The sequence below is a fragment of the Spinacia oleracea genome, chromosome 5 (genome assembly GCF_020520425.1).
Source record: "Spinacia oleracea cultivar Varoflay chromosome 5, BTI_SOV_V1, whole genome shotgun sequence".
Taxonomy (NCBI): Eukaryota; Viridiplantae; Streptophyta; class Magnoliopsida; order Caryophyllales; family Amaranthaceae; genus Spinacia; species Spinacia oleracea.
The window spans coordinates 24,223,000-24,246,203 of NC_079491.1; the positions used below are offsets into that span (position 1 = coordinate 24,223,000).

General features: G+C 32.0%; 3 protein-coding genes across 3 annotated transcripts; all 3 read left to right on the forward strand.

Moving 5' to 3' along the window:
* The first annotated feature begins 5,604 nt into the window (after positions 1-5,604).
* LOC110806023 (exocyst complex component EXO70A1) lies at positions 5,605-11,423 on the forward strand. The gene is made up of 11 exons (XM_022011659.2): positions 5,605-6,509; positions 6,614-6,709; positions 7,656-7,861; positions 8,336-8,569; positions 9,218-9,356; positions 9,443-9,655; positions 9,744-9,949; positions 10,231-10,428; positions 10,515-10,614; positions 10,794-11,041; positions 11,132-11,423. The coding sequence occupies exons 1-11, from the start codon at positions 6,345-6,347 to the stop codon at positions 11,247-11,249; spliced, it is 1,923 nt and encodes a 640-aa protein (XP_021867351.1). The 5' UTR covers positions 5,605-6,344; the 3' UTR covers positions 11,250-11,423.
* Positions 11,424-15,882: 4,459 nt separating this feature from the next.
* LOC130461363 (protein FAR1-RELATED SEQUENCE 5-like) lies at positions 15,883-19,900 on the forward strand. Its single transcript, XM_056829442.1, has 5 exons — positions 15,883-16,462; positions 17,064-17,493; positions 17,935-18,505; positions 18,887-19,170; positions 19,501-19,900. Exons 1-5 carry the CDS (start codon positions 15,883-15,885, stop codon positions 19,898-19,900), a joined length of 2,265 nt encoding a protein of 754 aa, XP_056685420.1.
* A 648-nt stretch (positions 19,901-20,548) lies between these two features.
* LOC130461990 (uncharacterized) lies at positions 20,549-21,278 on the forward strand. The gene is made up of 2 exons (XM_056830319.1): positions 20,549-20,779; positions 20,871-21,278. The coding sequence occupies exons 1-2, from the start codon at positions 20,660-20,662 to the stop codon at positions 21,174-21,176; spliced, it is 426 nt and encodes a 141-aa protein (XP_056686297.1). The 5' UTR covers positions 20,549-20,659; the 3' UTR covers positions 21,177-21,278.
* The last annotated feature ends 1,926 nt before the right edge of the window (positions 21,279-23,204 follow it).

Below are 23,204 nucleotides of genomic sequence, written 5' to 3' on the forward strand. Positions count from 1 at the left end.
AAAAATCTATATGAATGTAACTCTTTAAGTTCAGACGAAATCAAACTTGACTAAATAATTGGCAATCTATCTATATATTATTATACTAAAAGAGAGGAAATCAATGTGATGATGAAAAATGTCACTCATTGATTGACCTCTCTTATAGATATTAAAAAAATTATAAAAAAGAATAAAATACTTGATTCTATAATTATTTTGTTAACTTTTACCTCAAAAAATATTTGATTCTCTTTTCCTCAAAATAAAACAAAGATTTCATTCTATGCATACGGAATATTTTTTAAATTATATATATTTTTTATATTTGGTAAAAAATATAACAAACATAAGATTATCTTTTTATAAAAAGAAATCCATTATATGAAGTATGTAGTAAGATATTTATATAAAAAATTTAAGAGTAGTCTACGTATTTGTATTTCGTACTTACATAACTCGAATACAAATAATTAGAAAATAAATCAAGTATGAATAAGAGTGTATAAAAAATTACAATAGTACTCCATAATATTTTAACAACCAAAATGCGATAATTATAACCGTCATTGATTGTACTATTTTATACTCCACGTAGTATATTTAGCAACTAAATTTTATAATTCTCACCCCCATTGATAGTAATATTTTACTAAAAAAAATATGTACGTAACTTCTTTAAACATGAATAAAACTTCTGTAATCTAATCTATCTACTACTTTACTACCTCATTCCTAAATTTTTTTAATGCAACTATTTGATTTTTACACTAGCTATTATATTCACACGTACATACCTCTACTTTTTCTGTTTTTTGGTGATTATTAATACATTATGATGAACATAGTCATGTACTCCGTAACATTTTGCTGGATTTGTCTAAATACTTACATAATACTACCATTTTTTTAAAAAATTTACCAATCGATAATTTAAGATATTAATAGTTGAACTTATTTACTAACAACCGTGAAATTAAACCTGGTTTATCCAAAAAAAAAATGAAAGAAGTAGTGAACAAGAAAAATGATACGCGACTACGTAATCCTCTCTACTTAAAAACGCTCCTCGAAATATTTTAGGTTAAACAATTGACTTATATTTTCGTCTATTTTTAACAAACATATGTATACAGAGTACTATACTAAAAGATAGACAAATTGATATAGAGCTGACAAATACCACTTTGATTTGCCTCTTTTATAATATTGATAACTAACCTATGATAAAATAATTAATATAATTTGTATATATTTTACCTAAAAATCTTCTAATTACTTATGGTAGTAATCGATTATACTACGAATTACTTATTTACCCATGTTAATAAATTTCTAATTTAAATCTATATACTATACTATACTACTCCCTCCGTATTTATTTAAGAGATACACTTGGCCGGACACGGGTATTAAGAAGAAGAATTGAATGAAATAAAATAATAAATCAAGTGGGGTTGGATAGATATTTTAATAATTAAACAAGTGGGGACCATGTCATTTTGGTGGGTGGGAGTTGGGGTGGGTTTATGAAATTATTTGTTTAATAGGATGGTGGGCTATGGGGTAAATTAGATATATTATTTAATAAGATGGTGGAGTTGGTAAGTTACTAAAAATGGCAAGTGTATCTCTTAAATAAATACGGCCGGAAAAGGCAAGTGTATCCCTTAAATAAATACGGAGGGAGTAAAAGAGAGGCAAATCGATGTAGAGATGACAAATGTCTCTCTGATTTGCCTCTCTTATAACATAAATAATGACTAATTGTAAGTATTGTCAAGTTCCGTTTAGAAATTGTGTCATATACTGAATGCGGATATGTTCCAACATTCCTTTTATCGATTATTATTATTTGTACCAAAGAAAACTCTTTGCATATAATTCCTGATAACCGATATAGAGAATCTTATAATAGTTTAACTTGGACTACCAATTATATTATTATAATACTATCATTTTTTTAAGAATTTGTGTCATATAATAAATAGGGATATGCACAACAAAAGTTACTATTTTCCAAATTCCCAACAAAAGACTAATTGAGTTAATTAAACAAAAAAAAAGAAAAAGCATTTCATTTGTTCTCTCCTCCGCGTGACTCCTTATCAAGCAGTGGAGGAAGATTCAAGCCCGAGCAAAGCACTTCGCCACTTTAATTTGCTGCCACGAATTGTGATTAACCACACGAATCAGGTATAATGTTTTCCCCTCTCAAATTCCTCCTCAATTTTTCTAATTTTGTCTCAAAAGAATTAGGGTTTTCAACTAATGATAAACACGAGGATTTTCTAATTTGTAGTGTCTGTTTAACCAAAAAGCACAAAAAGGGAATTTCGATATGGGGTTGGAATGTTGGATCATCAGTCCATGTGATGACTCCAAGCCACAAAATTCCCTTCCTTGATCAAGATCTTCACCACAACCCCATAAATCCTTTAATTTCTTCCCTTCAATCAAAAGATCAGCAAATGCCGACGCGTCTACAAAAAGCCGCCATCGACATCACCCACCACCACCGACGAGTAAACCGCTGTTGGCCACCCTATCTTTAATTGCTGGCGAAGAGGACGAAGGGGGAGACAGTGGGTTTCTGGTGCCTTGTTGCTTTGGGGTTTCCACTGAATTTGATATGCGTGGGATTTCTTAGTGTGTGGGTTATGTTTATGCTTTTCTAACAGTAGATATGAATCAGTGGAATTGAACTGGGGAGAAGAAGATAGTGGTGGAATTGAAGAAACTTGGTCAATTTTGATAAAGTATCTTAATATTAAAATGGGAAATTGGGGAAAAAAAATTTGGAGGGAAGTTTTTTTTTTTTTTACCCTTAACAGTGCCACGTGTTAGTTACCGCCTTACCGGTTGACACGTTTCACAGTCAATGCCTGAAAGTTGGGTCAACTCTCATAATCCGACCAAAGGTCCTAGTCAACAAAAAAATTACGATTAAGGTCCAAATTGCCATTTTCCTTGTAAAAGGTCATTTCTAACAAAAATTCCATAAATTTATAAGTGAATTTGAAATGAATAAAAAAACTCTAACTATATGCACACTCTTGGGCATAGCCCGAGCCACGAACTAGTTATTTATAAAATATCATAGTATATAAAATGTTTATCATAATAATATATAAACACAATGAGAAAGAGATAGTTTATTTAAATGATGAATACGTTGTATTTTTTTGTAAATATATTCATTAAATATTATAGTATGTTCTTTTTATGACCATATTCATTTGTTTTGCATAATATGTTGTTTGATGTCCGAGTTTAATCCAAATAAATATTGGATAATCAAACATATGCATCATTTTTTATTATTTATATCTCTTAAGTAATTTAATTAATTAAAATAATAAAAAAAGACAATCAAAAGAACACATACGGAGTAGTATATTCCAAATTAATTAACAAATTAACAATAAAATAAGATACTAAAGAACAATAAAGGATGTACGGAGTACAATAGGACATAACTTTTTATGATTTAAACCACGTGCACAATGTTCATCGTGTTTTGTGCACAAGAAGTACACGGTTGTAATACTCTTCCTTTTTCATCATCTTTTTCACTTGCCATTTTTTCTCTAAAACTATGTATTCTTTGTTTTTGCTAATAAATCATAAATTTTAGTCATTTAAAATTCTAGAATGCCGTTTTTAGAGAGAGAAAAACGAGAGAATTTTAGAGAGAAAAAACCGAGAAGATTTTAGAGAGAAAAAGATAGAGGGATAGATTTAAAAAAAAACACACTACTTTCTCTCTCCATACTTGAAAAATGAACGAATTATTGAAAATTCAAGTTCAATCAATCTGGATTATAAAGATTTTATGTTAGAGGTTGAGTTTGTTTGAGATAGTATGGTTTTTAAGTTTTAGTGATTAAATTACTTTAATGCTTAATTTATTGATTTTTTTGTATGTTTTAAGGATTTAATTGTTTAAATATGCATGAAATTTTAGTTGATAAACTAGTTTGGTAAGGAGAGACAAAGTAAGTTTTTTTTTTATTGTTCTTTTGTTGCTTATTTTTTCTATTTCAATTTGTTTGGTTATTCACGAGAGCAAAAGTAAAATTTCTTGTTCATTCTTTTTATTGGAAAAATATGTACAAAATAATCCAACATTTGTCTGATCTTCTAAAAACAGTACCATCTTTGATCAATTCAGGAATAACCCAAACTTTGGGGGATATCTTCCTAAAACAGTACATTTACCTACAACCTTAGTAACGAGTCAACTTAAAAAAAAGTGCGGGATTGTGAAATGTACAGGAGAGTGGCTTCCATGGAGGGGGAGAAGGAGAAAAGTGGGTTATAAACATGTTAAAATACTGTTTGGAAGATTCCCTACAAAGCTTGGATAGTTCCTGAATTAATCAAAGATGATACTTTTTTAGAAGCTCGGACAAATGTTTGAATTTTTTTTACAACTTTTCCTTTTTTATTTTGTAATAATTGTCATGTTCTTTTAAGTTATTCTGTGAAAGACAGGTCCCTTATGGGATTTCATTGCACTTATAGGATTTCATTGCACTGCAACAATGTCTTGGCCCTTGAGGAAGATACTAGGGTGCATGGAGCTGATAGAAAATGTAGGAGGTTGGCCTGTTGTGATGAATTGAAGCATGGAGTATTCTATATCAAACCGATATACCAGAAACTTAGTGGGGATAATCTTAAGGTTCCACGGAGAAGAGTAGTGTGTAACTAGTCAACTACCCCAAAAGTTTGTTTATTCTATGGATTGCTATCGGGAGAAGGCTGCCTACCTTAACTAGATTATTGCAGTGAAGAGTGGTTACGTCTGATGAATGTCCCCTATGTCATAACTGTGTTGGATCAGTGAATCATATGTTCTTTGATTGCCAGTTCTCTGGCCAGGTGTGGCAAAAGGTTCTGAACCTTCTTCACTTTTTCAGAAATCCTGATGTTTTTGGCGATGAACTGCAGTGGGTGATTAAAAGCTGCAAGAGAGGTGGTAACAAGCACAAACTCCTGGTGATGTTCTTTGCAGAGAGTATTTACTCTTTATGGCTGAACATGAATGATCAAGTGTATAATTTGCATTGTAAAACCCCTCTTGAACCGTTTAAGGAGATTCAATTCAGGGTGCAGTGGCAAGTAGAGTTTCTGATGAGCTTAACTCTTATTTGTTAGATGCGAGCATGTAGTTTTTTTTGGGGCTTTTTGTCTGTAAGGGCTTTTGTTGGTTCAGTGGTTGTGAGCTAGTAATCTGATTGTTGCCTCTTTGTTCTTCCGTTTGGTAATAAAATATTTAATTGCCAAAAAAGAAAAAAGTTTTTTCTGTTGTTTTTTGTTTTCATGTTTTTTCCCCTATTGTTTCATTGTATTTTTTTCGTTGTTTATTGAGGGGAGAAAAAAAATTGTTTTATTATGTTCTTTTGTGTCGTGTTCTTTTCTGTTGTTCAATTATGTTCTTTTCGTTGTTTATTGAGTAGAGAGAAATACACTGAGTTGTTCCTTTTAAAAAAAATTTCAATAACGGTTTGTTCTTTTCAGTTTTCTTTATTGTTCTTTTGTTTCATATTCTTTTATATTGTTTCATTATGTTATTTGTGTTGTTTGCTGCTTGAGTAGAGAGAAAATAAACTGTCATTTTTTATTTTTTTTCCACCTCAATAATTGGGGTGTTCTTTTAAGTTTTCTTTATATGTCCTTATGCTTCACGTTTTTTCCTGTTGTTTCACTGCGTCCTTTTTTTTTGCTGTTTTTTTTAATTTGTCGTTTTGTTATTTAATACTCCCTCCGAATATAAATGTTTTTCCCATTTATAATTTTGACACTATTCACAATGCAAGAGAATCTTATGAATTAGGTTCAATATATAAGAAAAAAACATAATCATGTGGGGGTCTTGTTTGATTCGTCTCAAACAATATGAAAATTTTATAATTTTTAATAACACGTAACTAGAGATATTAAGTTGTAAAATGTGCATTGACATGTGTGCCAAAGAAAAATGGGAAAAACATTTAGATTCAGATGGAATATTTGTCTATTGATGCACGTCCAGGATGAGCATGGTGGAGGTGTGTGTAGAATCCGAACTCTGAACAAATAGGCCTTGAGATTTAGGCATTTTTTTTGGTGTGTGAGATTTAGGCAATTAGAATGAAAGAAAGGATGGAAAAAAAAAAAGAAGAAAAACAAAAGTCGAAAAAGAGTTAGAGAGAACAATTTGGCTCCTGTTTTAGCGCCACAACTCTCTGAACAAAACCAAGCGAAAAACAAAATGAAATCTCAACGGTAGCCTTTCATGATTTTGATCTTGAATAGTTACGCAAGAACCCTAGACAACCCGAAAGAAGGAAGAAATAAAAAAAATTGAAGAATTAAAAATGGGGATGTCATTGCCATTGTCGAAGGAAACATTAGGAGACAGAGTGAAATTCATGAAAGAATCTCTCTCCAAAAGCCAAACAATTACAGATAACATGGTTTCTATTCTTGGTTCCTTCGATCATCGCCTTTCGTCCCTCGAAACGGCTATGCGCCCCACTCAGGTTTATTGGCCTGTTACTTTTGAATTATGTCATCATTTCATTGTTTGTGTTGTTAATTTGTTTGGGGTTTTTAATTTATGGTTGAATGTTTGTTTTGTTTTAAGATTCGAACGCATTCGATTCGAAGGGCGCATGAGAATATTGACAAGACATTGAAGTCTACTGAGCTTGTTTTGGGTCAATTTGATCTTGCTCGAAAGGTTCGTGCTTTTGTTGTATGAAATAATGTTTTTTTTTTTTTTTTGGTGAATGACGTTTGATGATGTTTTTGATAGATTGCAGCCTTGTAGGTAATAAGTGACTGCCTATGTTCTTTGTAGTTCATGATTTTAGCCAAAATGAAGTGTCCAAGTGTCCATAAGCACGTAGGAGTGTCGACAATAAGAATTTGAAAGAAAGAGTTCGAGTAACATAGCCCTTGTGTGAATATTGTTTAGGAGAAATTTTGAAGGAAAAATGATGAGATTTGAGGAAGACTTAGAGAAAACATGTCTTGCCATTAGACTAATTGTTGATGATCAATGAAATTTGATGGTGGTTATGAAATTTGATCAATGATGAAATTGTTGTGGTGATGCATTGTTTAGACTGTTTATGGATATAGTTCTTCAATGTGCCCTTTGAATCATAGGGGATTGACACTACAACCAGGGGCGGATCTTGAACAACTTCACGAGGTGGGCCGGTAATAAAAAATTAAGCAACATACTATGTAATTATACAATTATACACAAATTTTAGGGGGGCCGTAACTAAAAATACACTATAAAATTTTCCGACCGGGGGGGCCAGGCCCACCCCACCCCTAACAAAGATCCGCCATTGACTACAACGTTGTATGATGTCTCTGTGCCTCATGATTTTATTGCTAATACGGAGTAACTTACTAACTTGTAATTTATTCTACAACACCACCATTCTCGATGTCTTCTTTCTCCTTGAATTATATGAGTATTTATATTTACTCTGCCTAATGGATTTGGTGGAGGTTTTGGCTCTTTGATTTTATTGAACTTATTAACATGTACTATAATAAAAAATTGTAGTACTACATAATAAAAGAGGTTAGATGTTTTACAATTTTGAAAGTATAGTGATGTAATATATACTCCGTATATTTTTAATACTCGCTCTATTCGAGTGCAGGCTGAGGCTAAAATATTGAGAGGGCCTCATGAAGATTTGGAAAGTTACCTTGAAGCAATTGATCAGTTGAAAACGGTCCTTATTTTTTTCAGCAGCAACAAAAGTTTTAAGAGTAATGATGGTGCTGTGACGCGTGTCAACAACCTACTTTCTAAGGCCATTTCTAAACTAGAAGATGAGTTTAAGCAAATTTTAATGTCTAACAGGTTTGTCATCTAAACTTGTCAATTTTGAAATAAATTGTTTGTGTTTGGGGCCTTTATTAGGACTTGGTTTTAAGTGATGAATGATGTGATATCCACGGGTTATTCCATCCCTAGAGAAATGTACACGAGACTGTTTTGTAAGGATAACTTGTTCCTAATTTCAGTGTAAAAATGTTTAAATTTGCTCTTCAAGTGCCATTAGGCACTAACTTGCTATCCTTTACCTGTGGACTGATAATGGTACCTCTGATCTTTTTTGTCCAACAAACTTTGTTGCTCACATGTTCTTTGCAGCGGAAAAAGAATATGTTGCTTTCTTTCTTTGCATATGAGAATTGTCTTCCAGAATTTGTGCACTTCTTATTCTTATTCATGTTCATGTTTATATTCTATTCACCATAAATCTATAATGCCTTTTGTAAGTAACTTTTTATCATTAGTTAAAGAAATAATGGTTATGTATCCTTGTTTCAGTAAGCCCATTGAAGCTGATTGTCTTTTTGACTGCCTTCCAAACTCATTACGGCCCAACTCAACATCAGGGAATCAGGGAGATGCTGCATCTGCTGGGCAGAGTAATAAAAGCGCAGAAAATGCAGGTTATAAAACTCTAGATATTGTTCCACCGCGTGTTCTGCCATTGCTCCATGAGTTGGCTAATCAAATGATTCAAGCAGGCTACCAACAGCAAATTCTCTCTATTTATCGGTATTGACATTGTTTTGCCATTCCTTGTTCATTACCTACCGTTGTTTAAACTCATTCGTACTCTCTACTAGTTTATTCTCCCGAATCTCCCCTCTTAAGTAGGTATACTGTTACTTTCTACTGCATTTAAATCCTATTGACATATTACATTATCTAGAATTGGGGAGTTTGACTTTGACAGCTTCTTTTAAGATGTCTGGTTAACATATTGGTGTTGCAGAAGAGTGTTCTTCTTAAACATTTATGTGGTTCTATATACTACCTAGCAAATCAGAAAAATGTATGATTTCTATAGGAAAATGGTAAACAAAAAAGTTTCAAGTAACCAAAGTCCTCTGCTGTTTCACTAGTTACAACTTACTAGTACAGGTTATTGTGACTTTTGCTAATAAATGGAGTGCTCCTAAGCAAAACCTCGCAGCAGTAGTGGTGAAGGACATTCCCAAATGGGCATTGAGGAATTCTATGGGTTCGGAGTAATAGGCTCTGTGAAGTCTGATATATTTCTCCTCTTTTCTTCCTAATGCTTTTGGCTACTTGGTATTGCATGGAATTTCTACCTTTCAGTTAATATAACTTGTAAGATTATATTGGCTGGTCTTTTAAGGTCATCAGAACTAATATCTGTTAACTTTTCTGAATATGTAGGGAAACACGTTCATCTGTAATGGAAATAACATTTAGAAAACTTGGGGTGGAGAGACTTACCAAAGAAGATGTACAGAAGATGCAGTGGGAAGCTTTGGAGGCAAAGATTGGGAACTGGATACATTACATGAGAATAGCTGTAAGAAATTCTAGCATCCGAGAATGACTCTGAGTTTCTGAAAATTCTGTAATTTGATTCATGATAATCATTATGAATCAATGCAGGTCAAACTGCTGTTTTCCGGGGAGAAAAAAGTTTGTGATGAGATATTCAAAGCTATTGAATCTATCAGAGTATTATGTTTTGCTGAAGTAACTTCAGGTTGTGTGTCTGCGCTCCTTAGTTTTGGGGATGCAATTGCTAGAAGTAAGAGATCACCAGAAAAGTTATTTGTTCTCTTGGACATGTATGAGATAATGAGAGAACTTCAGCCTGAGGTAAGATGAATACACCTGTTTTTGCATTCTTTTGACTCTTCTGTTTCCAGTTCATTGCTAAATTAATATTTTTGGTTCTGTTGAACAGATAGAAACTATATTTGAGGGTAAGCCATGCACTGAAATGAGGGAATCCGCAACAAGCTTGACAAAGCGACTGGCACAAACAGCGCAAGAGACATTTGGTGATTTTGAAGAAGCAGTAGAGAAGGATGCCACAAAAACAGCTGTTATGGATGGAACAGTACATCCTCTGACAAGCTATGTGATCAACTATGTCAAGTTTTTGTTCGAGTAAGCCAAGTGTTATTTGAATGTCTTTTATTTTTCCTATCTATGGTTATTCATGTTGTCATTTCTTGTCTCACTTAAAGTGCATATTTAGCCTCTTTCTCTGGAAATTGTTATGCATGTCGTATCTTTATGTTTTGTTCTTCCTACTTTTTTCAATTATATACGAAGTATTTTTTTAGTCTTTATTTTGGTTTCCTTTCTTCTGATGTTGGATCTTCCTGTATTATTTCCATAAGTAGTAGAGTGCTATAATATACCTGACTAATGTTAACTTTTGACAGTTATCGGTCGACTCTGAAGCAACTTTTCCAGGAAGTGAGTGGAGAAGATACAGGAGCACAGTTGGCTGCAATCACAACTCGCATAATGCAAGCACTCCAGACAAATCTGGATGGGAAATCCAAGCAGTATAAAGATACCGCTTTGACTCAGCTGTTTCTTATGAACAACATTCATTACATTGTTCGATCTGTTCGGAGGTTTGTTACATATCTTTATCTTAATATGAAGTAACATTTTCTAGTCGCTCATTGCTTATACTCACTCTCCTTTTCTTTGGCTATAGGTCGGAAGCAAAAGACCTTCTGGGAGATGATTGGGTTCAACGACATAGGAGGGTTGTCCAACAGCACGCGAATCAGTATAAGAGGATTTCCTGGTCTAAGGTAGAGTAAATCTTGTCAAATTCTGGTCCTGAATATTTTCACACATTATTATGTCCATTTCATGAACACATTGGATTAATACCAAAGAATGAAATGATCTTTGATGTAAATGAAACATAAGAGTAAAGTACAGTAGCCCAAATTACAGAAGTCTACATTATTATTCGTTTGTGTTGCAGATCCTTCAGTTTCTCTCAGTCCAACCTGCTGGATCCGCTGGTGGTGGTGGTGCTACACCTGATGCAACTCCAGCACTTTCAAGGGCAATGGTAAAAGAGAGATTCAAAAACTTCAATATTCAATTCGAGGAACTTCATCAAAGACAATCTCAGTGGACGGTTCCTGATAGCGAGCTGCGAGAGTCTCTGAGATTGGCTGTAGCTGAGGTCTTATTGCCTGCTTATCGAAATTTCTTCAAACGCTATGGGTTTGTGACTATAACCTCTTCTATACTATCTAAATAATATTCCCGTATTTATAACCTTGTATATCTGACTGTTGGTATTTGTGGTTGTAGGCCTATGATAGAGGGTGGAAAGAACCCTCAAAAGTACATCAGATTTAGCACAGAGGATCTTGAACGCATGTTAAATGAGTTTTTCGAGGGCAAGAGCTGGGGTGAACAGAAGCGATAGATATAGATATAGGTGCTTACAAATGGACTAACATTGTATATTGTATAGCATTTTGTACCTGTTTCTGTTTCTTTTCCTTTTAATATGATGGAATTGTGCATCACCTCAAAGAAGCTTCTTAACTGAGGTTGAACGCCGATGAGGTTATATAAAGTCCGCTCTTTATTGGTATCATGATATTGCTAATGATTTTGATATGAGCTCTTCTAGTCATTTTATGTGTTTGTAGAGTTGACAGCTCAAATGAGAAGGGACAGGTCTAAGAAATAGACGGATTAGACCAAATAATATACGAGTGGTACTCTATACTTCTCTTTCGATGTTGTATTTAAGCTGACGACGGGAATTAATGGGAAATACATGTATACAGGTTAATTGTGTTGGCTCTTAGTTTTGGTGATAACAAAGAAAACTTCCTAATGTTGGTTTAGTATGGTTGTTGTTTAGGCCCGAGTTCTTGTGATGGATAATACTAAGTTAGGGAGTTTCAGAGCTGGACAAGCTAAATATAGGGGCAGGTGTGTAAAGCCACTTAATCAATATTAAGAGCTACTGTGAAGAACTGACCATTCTACAATTGGTGGAATCTGAGTTCAATTCTTGTTGCGAGTTCCTCATATACTATAAGGAACTTCGAAGTTCCAGAGAATGAATAATGTGACATGAAAGGTAGTAAGGTACAACATATGAGTTTATGTTTAGGTTTTATCTAAGTCTTTAATATTGTTTGTAGGTAATTTGGAACGAAAGGAACACGAGTAACTTGGTGCATTTTTTTTGAAATTGTTAGAAGTTAATAAATGGAAGTTTTATTAGAAAAATCTTTGAAAAACAAATTAAAACAATTTTAATAAAATCACTCTTGGATTCTGTTTCTAGAAATCCTTGTTTTCCAAGTAGTTTTTTTTTTTTTCCTTAAAACTTCTCCTTGTATATATTTTCTCAAAATATAAAGGTGGTTTGATTTAGTCTTCTTTGTTTCTCTCTGAACGTGGTTGCAGTTACTGGAAGCAATAACAATTAGTGGAAGTTGAGGTAAACAAGGGAACTAACCTAATGAAGCTCCTAAAGGACAAGTAGTTTCATTCATCAAGTCACAACTGACTGCGCATAATATTTACAAAAAGATCTTAAGAGTTTTTAAAGTGTCAGTTTACAAAAGAGTGCGTTTCCAAGTTCCTTAATACTTACTAGTTCTTTGGCCCGTTCGATGAACGGGTTATTTATAGGAAACATGAGAGTATTATACATAGGCATGCAGAACATGTTCCACCAACACTAACATGTTTACAGCAAAAAATGGAACCCCTTAAGCCTCAAGGTTAAATTCCACTAATATAAAGTAGTCTTTGTAGTTTATACACGTTACTTGCCAAATATAAACAATCTAAATACGTAGTAGCATATATAAGTACATATATTATACATTTTGAGGACTTTGTAGTAGCTATAAGATTTGATGCAATTGCGGCATTTCCCAACTTGATGGGATTAGAAACAAAATTTGATTATGAGGATTTAATTAGCTCAAAAGAAAAATGGGTAAAAATTTAGGATATGAATTCACATATCCAAATTAATTATAAGACGAATAAATAAAAAAAATCATTAAACTGACGTCTGGAAAAAATCATCTTGCAATGAGACAATGGATGCAGAAGTACCCGATGCCCATTATGTAGCTATATTGGAGTTAGTAGCTAATCAACAATATTGCACAACCATGGAAGCAAAGGAAGTTAGCTATCGTAGGAGGCCGAGAAGCCCCTACAGCTCAGTAACTAAATCACCAATCCATGGTTTGTGTCATTCTTCTTCACCGTATACCCTATTATAAATTCATAAAAATTAAACCATTTCAGATACAAAACTTGGCATGTTAGCGAAATTTTAAATAAAAATCTAAAAGCCACCAAATAACCAATAATCAAATATACAAGAACCTCAATTTAAAAAAGATACGAAGTATAATATCCGAAACAACCAATCAAGAAAAATACATTGTTCATCATATACCCACCTGATGTTGCAAATTTTCCCTTAAAATATACTATAGTATGAAGTTGAACCTGATATAGAAGTCAGTGGAGATATTAAAGAAGGTTTGAAGCCCAAATTGACGAAAAGATCGGTATTTGTTGAGCTAGCTGCACCTTTTCAAATTCATATAATTGCCTGAAACAACCCAATAGAAGAATTAAAATCAATTGTGGCAACAGATGAAAGCAAAGAAATGTACCTAATCAAAGTTGAATGTAGAAAATTGGATTTAAATGGCTAAAAGTAAAGAAGAAACCGTCAAAATGCTAACGGTTTCTAATTCATTTCCCTTAATGAATCAATTAATAGTTCCAATTAAATATGAAAACGGTTAAGTTGTACTCAAGAGACAAAAAAAAATGAGAACTAAATTAAATAAATTGTATAGAGGGATTAATTTGATTGTTGAAGGAATATTTGAATTGAATGGGGCATTAATTTTGAAGGTTGAAGGAGCTAGAAGATGGAAGGGGTGGGAGATGAATAGATGATACCGTAGGATGTGGCATCATAGGAAGGGGAAAAGTTAATGGGAAAAAGGGAAAAAATGGTGAACAAAGAGAATGAGACATGGCAATATGGTATACAATGACACGTGGCAATATTGTGTACATGGTTTAGGTTTTTAAATACTAGGTATAGATAAGCTTTATTAATACTAGAGTTTCATACATTTGAGTTTTAATTTTGGGGGTATAAAGGGTTAAGTGAGACTTAGAGTTAAGTGAGAGGAAAAGTACGTGAAAAGAGCAGCACAGTAATTGAAATGGATTGTTGTGGGGAACTCGTGTTCGAGAAGAACTCGAGTTATTGAGTGTGTTGTAATCGAGGTATTGCAATATATAAGAGTTTGAGGCTTTTTCCTCTTATTGATAGTGTCATGAAGTTTCCTCGATTTCATATCTTTCAATTTCTGTTTTGTAGATCATTGTTCCTTTGTTGTTTAAATTTCGCAAGAAACTTACAAAATTTCTCATACAATTCACCCCCATAGTGTACACATTCCCTTTGAAATATCATTTTGCCAAGTAAAACTATTCAACAGGAGTATTAGACTAGATATTATACTCTAGTAGTTAAAAACGTGGATCACGTTAGTAATTGTAAGAACATACTTCCTTCGTTTTACATTAGATGTATCATTTAGATTTTCTATATTCATTATTTATTTATATACTAAGTTTAACTATCAATATTTTTAATTACATGTTACACAAGATGGTTGATTTTCTTGAAAAATTAATATGATAATCTATTAATTAAGAAATAGAGAAATAGTGAAATAGAGGAAGTAAAAGGTATTACGGTAGGAGAAAAGTGGAACCATCCTCCATTATCAATTAAAAATACGTAGATTTAGAAAATCATGGATTGATACAAATTGTCATTTGACAAAAAAGAAAGAAATTAACGTGTCGGTTTTTCCAAGTTGGAAACTTCTTTGAATTGTCATAATAGGATGGGGTCCCATATTTTGGATGTTCTTTGCTATCTAAATTTGTTTTCATATGACTTGGAGTCAACAATTCAACATCTTCGTCCAGCCGACGAGGATATTACCAATTTTCATATTCATCAATTAGCTAGGGACCTTACAATTTACGTTAATATTTACTACGTATTTGTTAACATCCACACCTTTTTTCCATCATAAATAGGTCCACAGCCAATTCTTTAAATACAAGCACTACGTATTTGTTTTATTATACTTTGTAAAATTATGGGTGTAACTAGTAGATATCGACCTTGATAGAATCATATACAAAATACGAGTAACTAAGTAAATATATTATATGCATTACGTGAAGTGTTGAATTCACTTTCTCTCTTATTGAACGTTAATGTTTGGGTGAAAATTTGTTCACTGCAAGAATTTGTATCCTTAACGACAACCTATTTACGACGGGTCAAAAATTCCGTCGCATTAGGCTTTTGCGACGGGGCTAATAACCAAACAATGACGGGAACAACCGTCGCAAATGTCTTTTATGACGGGTTAACGACGAGATTTTTCATTAACGACGACCCCTTTTTATAACGGGTTCGCGACAAAAAATCCCGTCATTAATCAACGATTATTGGCCTTTAGCGACGGGATTTCCCGTCGTTAATGGTACAACTTTTTATAGTGGTTGTACTGTCACAAACACAAATTCATTCTAATATTATTTGAGTTCAGATAGTGAAGGGGATGCCGTATTCATTGATAACACAATAATATACGCATTTTATATGTTATATTAGTCCATTGTTTGTCATATTTCTTTCATATTTTGATCTTAAAGTGCTATTATTCGTTATTTTCGATATTTCTCTCCTCGTGTTTGTTTTATCAGCGCGTTTTCTGTCAGGCGGCCTGACGGCCACGCGCCTGTCAGTCCGCTGACTCCCCCACGCGCGCGTGGGCTTCACGCGCCACATAAATACGAAACAGCGCGTTTTCTTTCTCTCTCTTCCTCCTTCCTCCTTCCTCCTTCCTCCTTCCTCCTTCCTTCTTCACAACAGCGACATCCTTTCTCAAACCCTAATCTAATTTCGCGAAATTATTTAGCTTGCTCCGCCGCAATCGCCGCCAACAACTTTCAGATCCGACATGGGCGACGGCGGCTATGAGCAATTTCAACCACCAATACCGATATTTCCGCCACAATCACCGCCGACAACTTTCAGATCAGACATGGCCGACGGCTTTCAACCACCACCACCATTATTTCCGCCACAATTTCAACAACCAACACAGATGTTTCCGCCACAATTTCAACCACCGAGTTTTCAACCTCGCCACCTTCAACATTCTCCTCGATTTGTAACACCACCTAATTTTCAACCTCGCCACCTTCAACATCCTCGATTTCTACCACCACCGATTTTTCAACCTCGCGACCGTCATCCTCCTCCTCGTTTTCAACCTCCTGCGCGATTTGATAACCCTAACCAAAGCGACCTTCATCCTCCTCCTCGATTTCAACCTCCTGCCCGTTTTCATAACCATTATCAAAGCGATCTTCATCCTCCTTCTCGATTTCAACCTTCTGCGCAATTTGATAACCCTAATCAAAGGGCTTTTACAACATTGCAGCAAGTAACTACTGAAACAAGTTCTGGAACAAAGGAAAACACATCTGAAACAAGTTCTGCAACAACAGGAGAAACAACATCAGCTTATTTTTCAGGTTTTAAAATTAATTTAATGAATATAGTTAACTAATTGATTACTTGTTGTAACTAATTAGATTGTGCAATTAACTAAGCGGCTAAAAAACTAAACAAATTGGTTAACTAATTGCTTTGAAAGAATCACTAACTGGTAAAAATAGTTAACTAATTGGATAATAAACTAAATAATATATAAAGGAACTTTTAATTTAAATAAATCACTGATTTCTTTAAGAACTTAACTAATTAATATCAATACTAAACTAATTTTTTTTAAAGCTACTTTTCAAATTTCATTTTTCACTAAGTTAACCATTACCATCATTTAGGTAACCTTTTCCACCAAATAGTTAACTTTTTGAAGCAATTAGTTAACTTTTATCATCAATTAGTTAACTTTTATCATCAATTAGTTAACTTGTACCATCAATTAGTTAAGTTGTTCCCTTAATTAGTTAACTTGTACCATCAATTGGTTAAGTTGTTCCCTTAATTAGTTAACTTTTATCATCAATTAGTTAACTTGTTCTCTCAATTAGTTCAATTGGTTAACTAATTTCCTGAATTATGTAACTAATTAGTTTCTTTTGTTAATTATTACTTTTGTTCATTTTACAGGTTCAAAAGATATTTGGAACAATTTAACAGAGGATGATATTAGAGGACCTTTGACTGGATATACTGGCACTGTAGATGAACCACATGAACTTTATGACAAACATTCAATACTTCTTGGATTTTCAATAAGAAAAAACACATTAAGGAGAGATCAAAAAACGGGAGAGATAAAGGAAAGATACTTTTGTTGTTCAAAGGAAGGAAAGAGAAAGGAAAACACAAAGAACACAAAGAAAGAAGAAGCAACTGTATCAAGTGAGAGCAAACAGAAAGAGCAGTCAAAGAACGCAAGGCAGCAAAACCTTACTAGAACAGGGTGCAACGCATCTATACGATTGAAGTTACAAAAGGATGGAAAGTTTATAGTCTTTCATCATGTTATAGAACACAATCATGCCTTAACAAGAGAGTCACTGCAAAACTTTGAAAGGTACAAAACAAAATACAAGTAATTAGTTAATCATTAAATATATTCAGTTAGGCTTTGACATTAATTACTTAAGCGTTTAAATAATTTTGTTTTAATAATAAACTAGATAAAACAGTTACTTACCTTTTTCCATCAATTACTTAACTTTTTTCATAAATTAGTTAACCTTTTCCATGCATTAGTTAACTTTTTAAAACATTTAGTTAATGTTTTGCATCAATTAGTTTACTTTTTACCTCAATTACTTACTTCCTAAAACCATAAATTAACTTTTTCATCAATTAATTAACTTTTTCAATCAATTAGTTACGTTTTTGCATGAATTAGGTAACTTTTATTTTAATAATATATTAGTTATTTACCTTTTACAACAAATAGTACTTTTTGCATATATTAGTTAACTTTTTACAATAATTAGTTAACGTTTTGCATCATTTCCAGATCACAAAGAAAAATTGATGAAGAAAAGGGAAAAGTAATTGAAGGACTCACACTATCAGGAATAACACCAGCAGATTCCTATAGATATATGTGTAATGAAACTGGCGACGCAAGGGTCGTTGGACACACATTAGTTGACCACATGAATTTCACAAGTAGATTGAAAATGAAAAGACTAGAAGGAAAAGATACACAAGCAGTTGTGAACATGTTAATTAAGAGAGGAGAAGAAGATCCAAACTTTTATTTTCGAGTAAAGGTGAACGAGGCAAACCAAGTAATAAGCATGTTTTGGAGGGATGGAATGATGCAAGAAGATTATGACATATATGGTGATGTCTGTGTCTTTGACACAACTTTCAGAACAAACAAATACAATTTGGTTTGTGCGCCATTTGTAGGTGTCAACAACCATTGGAGTAATGTGATGTTTGGTTGTGCTTTTATTGCTGATGAGAAGAAACACACTTTTGTGTGGCTATTGGAAATATTTCTGGACTCTATGGGAGGCAAAGCACCTATAACTATCTTTACAGATCAAGATCAAGCAATGGAAAATGCTATTGAACAAGTAAGAGTGTATTAACTATTTGGGTTTTATAGTTAACTAATTGCTAAAAATTGTTAACTATTTGCTACTGGTCTTTAACTAATGAGTTGAAAAGTTTAACTAAATTGATATCCATTCATCAGTTACTTTTTCCATCAATTAGTTATCCTATTACATACATTAGTTAACTTTTTGAATCAATTAGTTAACTTTTGCAATGAATTAGATAAGTTTTTGCATGAACTAGTTAACTTTTGTTTTAATAATATTAGTTACCTTTTTGCATGAATTAGTTAACTTTTTGCATCATTTTCAGATTCCTAACTAATACAGAATTCTGTTCTGACTTAACTATATAGTTTAAATTCTTAACTAATACATCATTCATCAAAAAAATTGCAGGTATTTCCTAATACAAGACATAGATTATGCTTATGGCACTTACAAAAGAATGTTGTGTCAAGATTTGGAGACTTAAAAGCTGACAATACATTCAAAGACACATTCAAGAAGTGCTTATATCGTTGTTACAATGAAGAAGAATTTGAAACCACTTGGTTTGACATGATTACTAAGTATAACCTTCAAGATCATGATTGGTTTACAAATCTCTATACAATAAAAGAAAAATGGTGTACAGCTTTGAACAAAGATTCTTTCTCAGCTGGAATATTGTCTTCACAAAGGTAAATGCTTAAATAAAAGAAGTCCACTAATTTTTTTAATGCTAAACTAATTGCTCAGAATAATTCACTAATTGCTATGAATACTTCACTAATTACTATGAATACTTCACTAATTGCTTTGAATACTTCACAATGTTTAACTAATTGTTTCATCTACTTAACTAATTCCTTTGCCTGCTTAACTAATTAATCAGAAAGATTAACTAATTAAACAAAATGTTTAACTAAATGTTTCACCTTCTTAACTAGTTCCTTTGTTTGCTTAACTAATTCCTGTACCTGCTTAACTAATTAAATAAAATGTTTAACTAATTCAATCTTGTTACACAGGAGTGAGAGCACTAACAATGCTATTGGATTTAAAGGGAACAAATCAGCTTCACTAACAGAATTCTTTCACATTTTTGGAGCAACAGTGGATCGTTGGAGATATCAAGAAGATCAAAATGAATATGATTGTGGAAATGCTTTGCCTAAATCTGATTTTCCAATGGTCGGAATGATAAAACATGCCGCAAATGTTTACACACTTACATTGTTTAGAGATTTTGAAAAAGAATTCAAGTATGCAATGGGTTGCATCTCAAATGTCAACTACATCAATGGAAATTTCTTTGGTTACAAAGTGCAACATGAATCTTGGCCTGAACATACTGCCCATTATGTAGCATTTGATCCAACAACAAATTCCATTAAATGCACTTGTAGGAACTTCGAAGAATCAGGTTAGTTAATGCCTTTAACTAATTGCATTTTTACATACACTATCAATTAGTGAACTTTTTCTATCAATTAGTGAACTTTTTCTATCAATTAGTTAGCTTTTTCCATGAATTAGTTATACTATTAAGTTACCTAGTTTTGTATTCACTTCAGTTAGATTGTTGTACAATTAGTTAACTTTATTCATCAATTAGTTTACTTGTACCATCTATTAATTAATTTTTTCATCAATTAGTTAACTTTTTCTAACAATTAGTGAACTTTTACTATCAATTAGTTAGCCTTTTCCATGAATTAGTTATACTATTAACGTACCTAGTTTTGTATTCACTTCAGTTAGTTTGTTGTACAATTAGTTAACTTTATTCATCAATTAGTTTACTTGTACCATCTACTAATTAATTTATTCATCACTTAGTTAACTTTTTCTATCAATTAGTGAACTTTTTCTATCTATTAGTTAGCCTTTTCCATGAATTAGTTATACTATTAAGGTACCTAGTTTTGTATTCACTTCAGTTAGTTTGTTGTACAATTAGTTAACTTTATTCATCAATTAGTTAACTTTTTCTAACAATTAGTGAACTTTTACTATCAATTAGTTAACTTTTTTCATCAATTAGTTAATATTTGGATGTCACAAAATGCAGGATGGCTATGTTTCCATGCAATACGAATTCTACATATACATTCTATTGTCAATATTCCAGAGCAATACATTTCAAAAAGGTGGACAAAGTTTGCAAAAAGTGAAGTATGGAAGAGAATGGAACATAGAGAAGATAATGGAACAGAAAAGAGAAAAATTACTCCATGGCGTTATGAGATGGCAAGAAATTTGTACAACTTGGTTATTAAATGTCAAGGGAGTGATGCAGCTAAAAAGGTTTTTAATAACTATTATTTAACTAATACATAACAATAAATACTAAATACTTCAAGAGTCTAACTAGTTTGCTTTAAATCTTAACTAATAGGTGCTTAAAGAGGCTTATGCTCATGCTAACGAAAGCATAAATAAGGTTCTAGAAAAAGAAAAAGCAGCAGAAAAGGAGGCAGCACAAAAGGCACAAGACGATGTTGAAGCACAACAAACCACAATCAACATAGCACCGTCTACATCATCATCATCATCAAATGCACCACAAATAATAGTTGAAAATCCACCACTAGTGAAGACAAAAGGAAGAAGTAAAAGAAAAAAAGGATTCTTTGAGATAAGGACATCGTCAACAGCACCTACAGAATTTGGAACTTTTACACCAAAAGAACAACTTTTTTAGTGACATTGGATTGAATTTAGTGTTTATCAAATTAGTTAACTTGTACCAGCAATTAGTTAACTTGTTCCCTCAATTAGTTAACTTCTTCCCTCAATTATTTAATATTGTTAACCTTACAATACATTAGTTAACCTTTTCCATCAATTAGTTAACTTTTTTCAGCAATTAATTAGTATACCTTTTGCATCCATTAAGCTTTTAACAATAATTAGTTAACTTTTTCCATCTATTAGTTAACTTGTCCCATCAATTAGTTATCTTTTTCATCAATTAGTTATTGTTTTAACTTTTTAACAACTTTTTCTATCAAATAGTTAATCAATTTAGGTAACTTTTTACTGCAATTAGTTAACTTTTTACTACAATTAGTTAACTTTTTACAGCAATTAGTTAACTTTTTATAGCAATTAGTTAACTTCTTCCCTCAATTATTTAATATTGTTAACCTTATAATGCATTAGTTAACCTTTTCCATCAATTAGTTAACTTTTTTCAGCAATTAGTTAACTTTTTCTATCAATTAGTTAACTTTTTCCATCAATTAGTTACCTTTCTATAAAAATTATTTAACTTGTTCCCTCAATTAGTTAACTTTTTCCATCAATTAGTTAACTTGTTCCCTCAATTAGTTAACTAATTGATTTCATTTTCAAAAGTCAAGTTACTGTAATTATTGTTGACGTCACAATATGCAGGATGACTATGTTTAACTAATATTGTTAACCTAAAATTAGTTAACTTTTTGCATCAATTAGTTGAACTTACCACTCTTTAGTTAACCTTTACCATCAATTAGTTAACCTTTTCCACCAAATAGTTAACTTTTTGCAGCAATTAGTTAACTATTTTCATTAATAAGTTTTAAATAATTGAATTTGATATTTCACTAATTGAATTTAATGCTTAACTAATATATTGAATTAGATTGACTGACTTATGAAATATACCAAGTAAATAATTCAAAATAAGCTCCCTCAATTAGTTAACGTTTTCCCTCAAATAGTTACCTTTTTGTAAAAATTAGTTAACTTTTATCATCAATTAGTTACCTTTTTCTAAAAATTAGTTAACTTTTATCATCAATAAGTTAACTTGTACCATCTATTAATTAACTTGTTCCCTCAATTAGTTAACTTTTTCATCAATTAGTTAAATTTTTCCATCAATTAGTTAACTTGTTCCCTCAATTAGTTTATAGTATTATTAGTTAACTTTTGCTATCAATTAGTTAACTTTTTCTATGAATTAGTGAACATTTTCTATCAATTAGTTAGCCTTTTCCATGAATTAGTTATTCTATTAAGGTACCTAGTTTTGTATTCACTTCAGTTAGTTTGTTGTACGATTAGTTAACTTTTTATATCAATTAGTGAACTTTTTCTATGAATTAGTTAGTCTTTTCCATGAATTAGTTATTCTATTAAGGTACCTAGTTTTGTATTCACTTCAGTTAGTTTGTTGTACAATTAGTTAACTTTTTTCATCAATTAGTTAACTTGTACCATCAATTAGTTACTTTGTTCCCTTAATAAGTTAACAAATTGATTTTATTTTCAAAAGTTAAGTTACTATAATTATTCTTGATGTCATAATATGCAGGATGATTATGTTTAACTAATATTGTTAACCTAAAAGTAGTTAACTTTTTGCATCAATTAGTTAACCTTTACAATCTATAAGTTAACCTTTTCCATCAATTAGTTAACTTTTTGCATCAATTAGTTAACTAATTGAATTTGATATTTAACTAATTGAATTTAATACTTATGAAATATATCAAGTAAATAATTCAAAATAAGCTCCTACTAAATATATATATACCAAAAGAGCTACTTGCCCAAAATATTCAAAGATTAAATTTCTGTTTTAAAGCACATATTCTCAAAATATATCAACTAAACAAAGCAGTTAATAAAAATATTCACATATAAATTGTTTACTAAATAACAACTAAAAACAACCTGATAGATAAGTTTACTGATTAACTGGAAGGTGGCTTATGATGAACAACTTTTGGTCTCTTTTGTT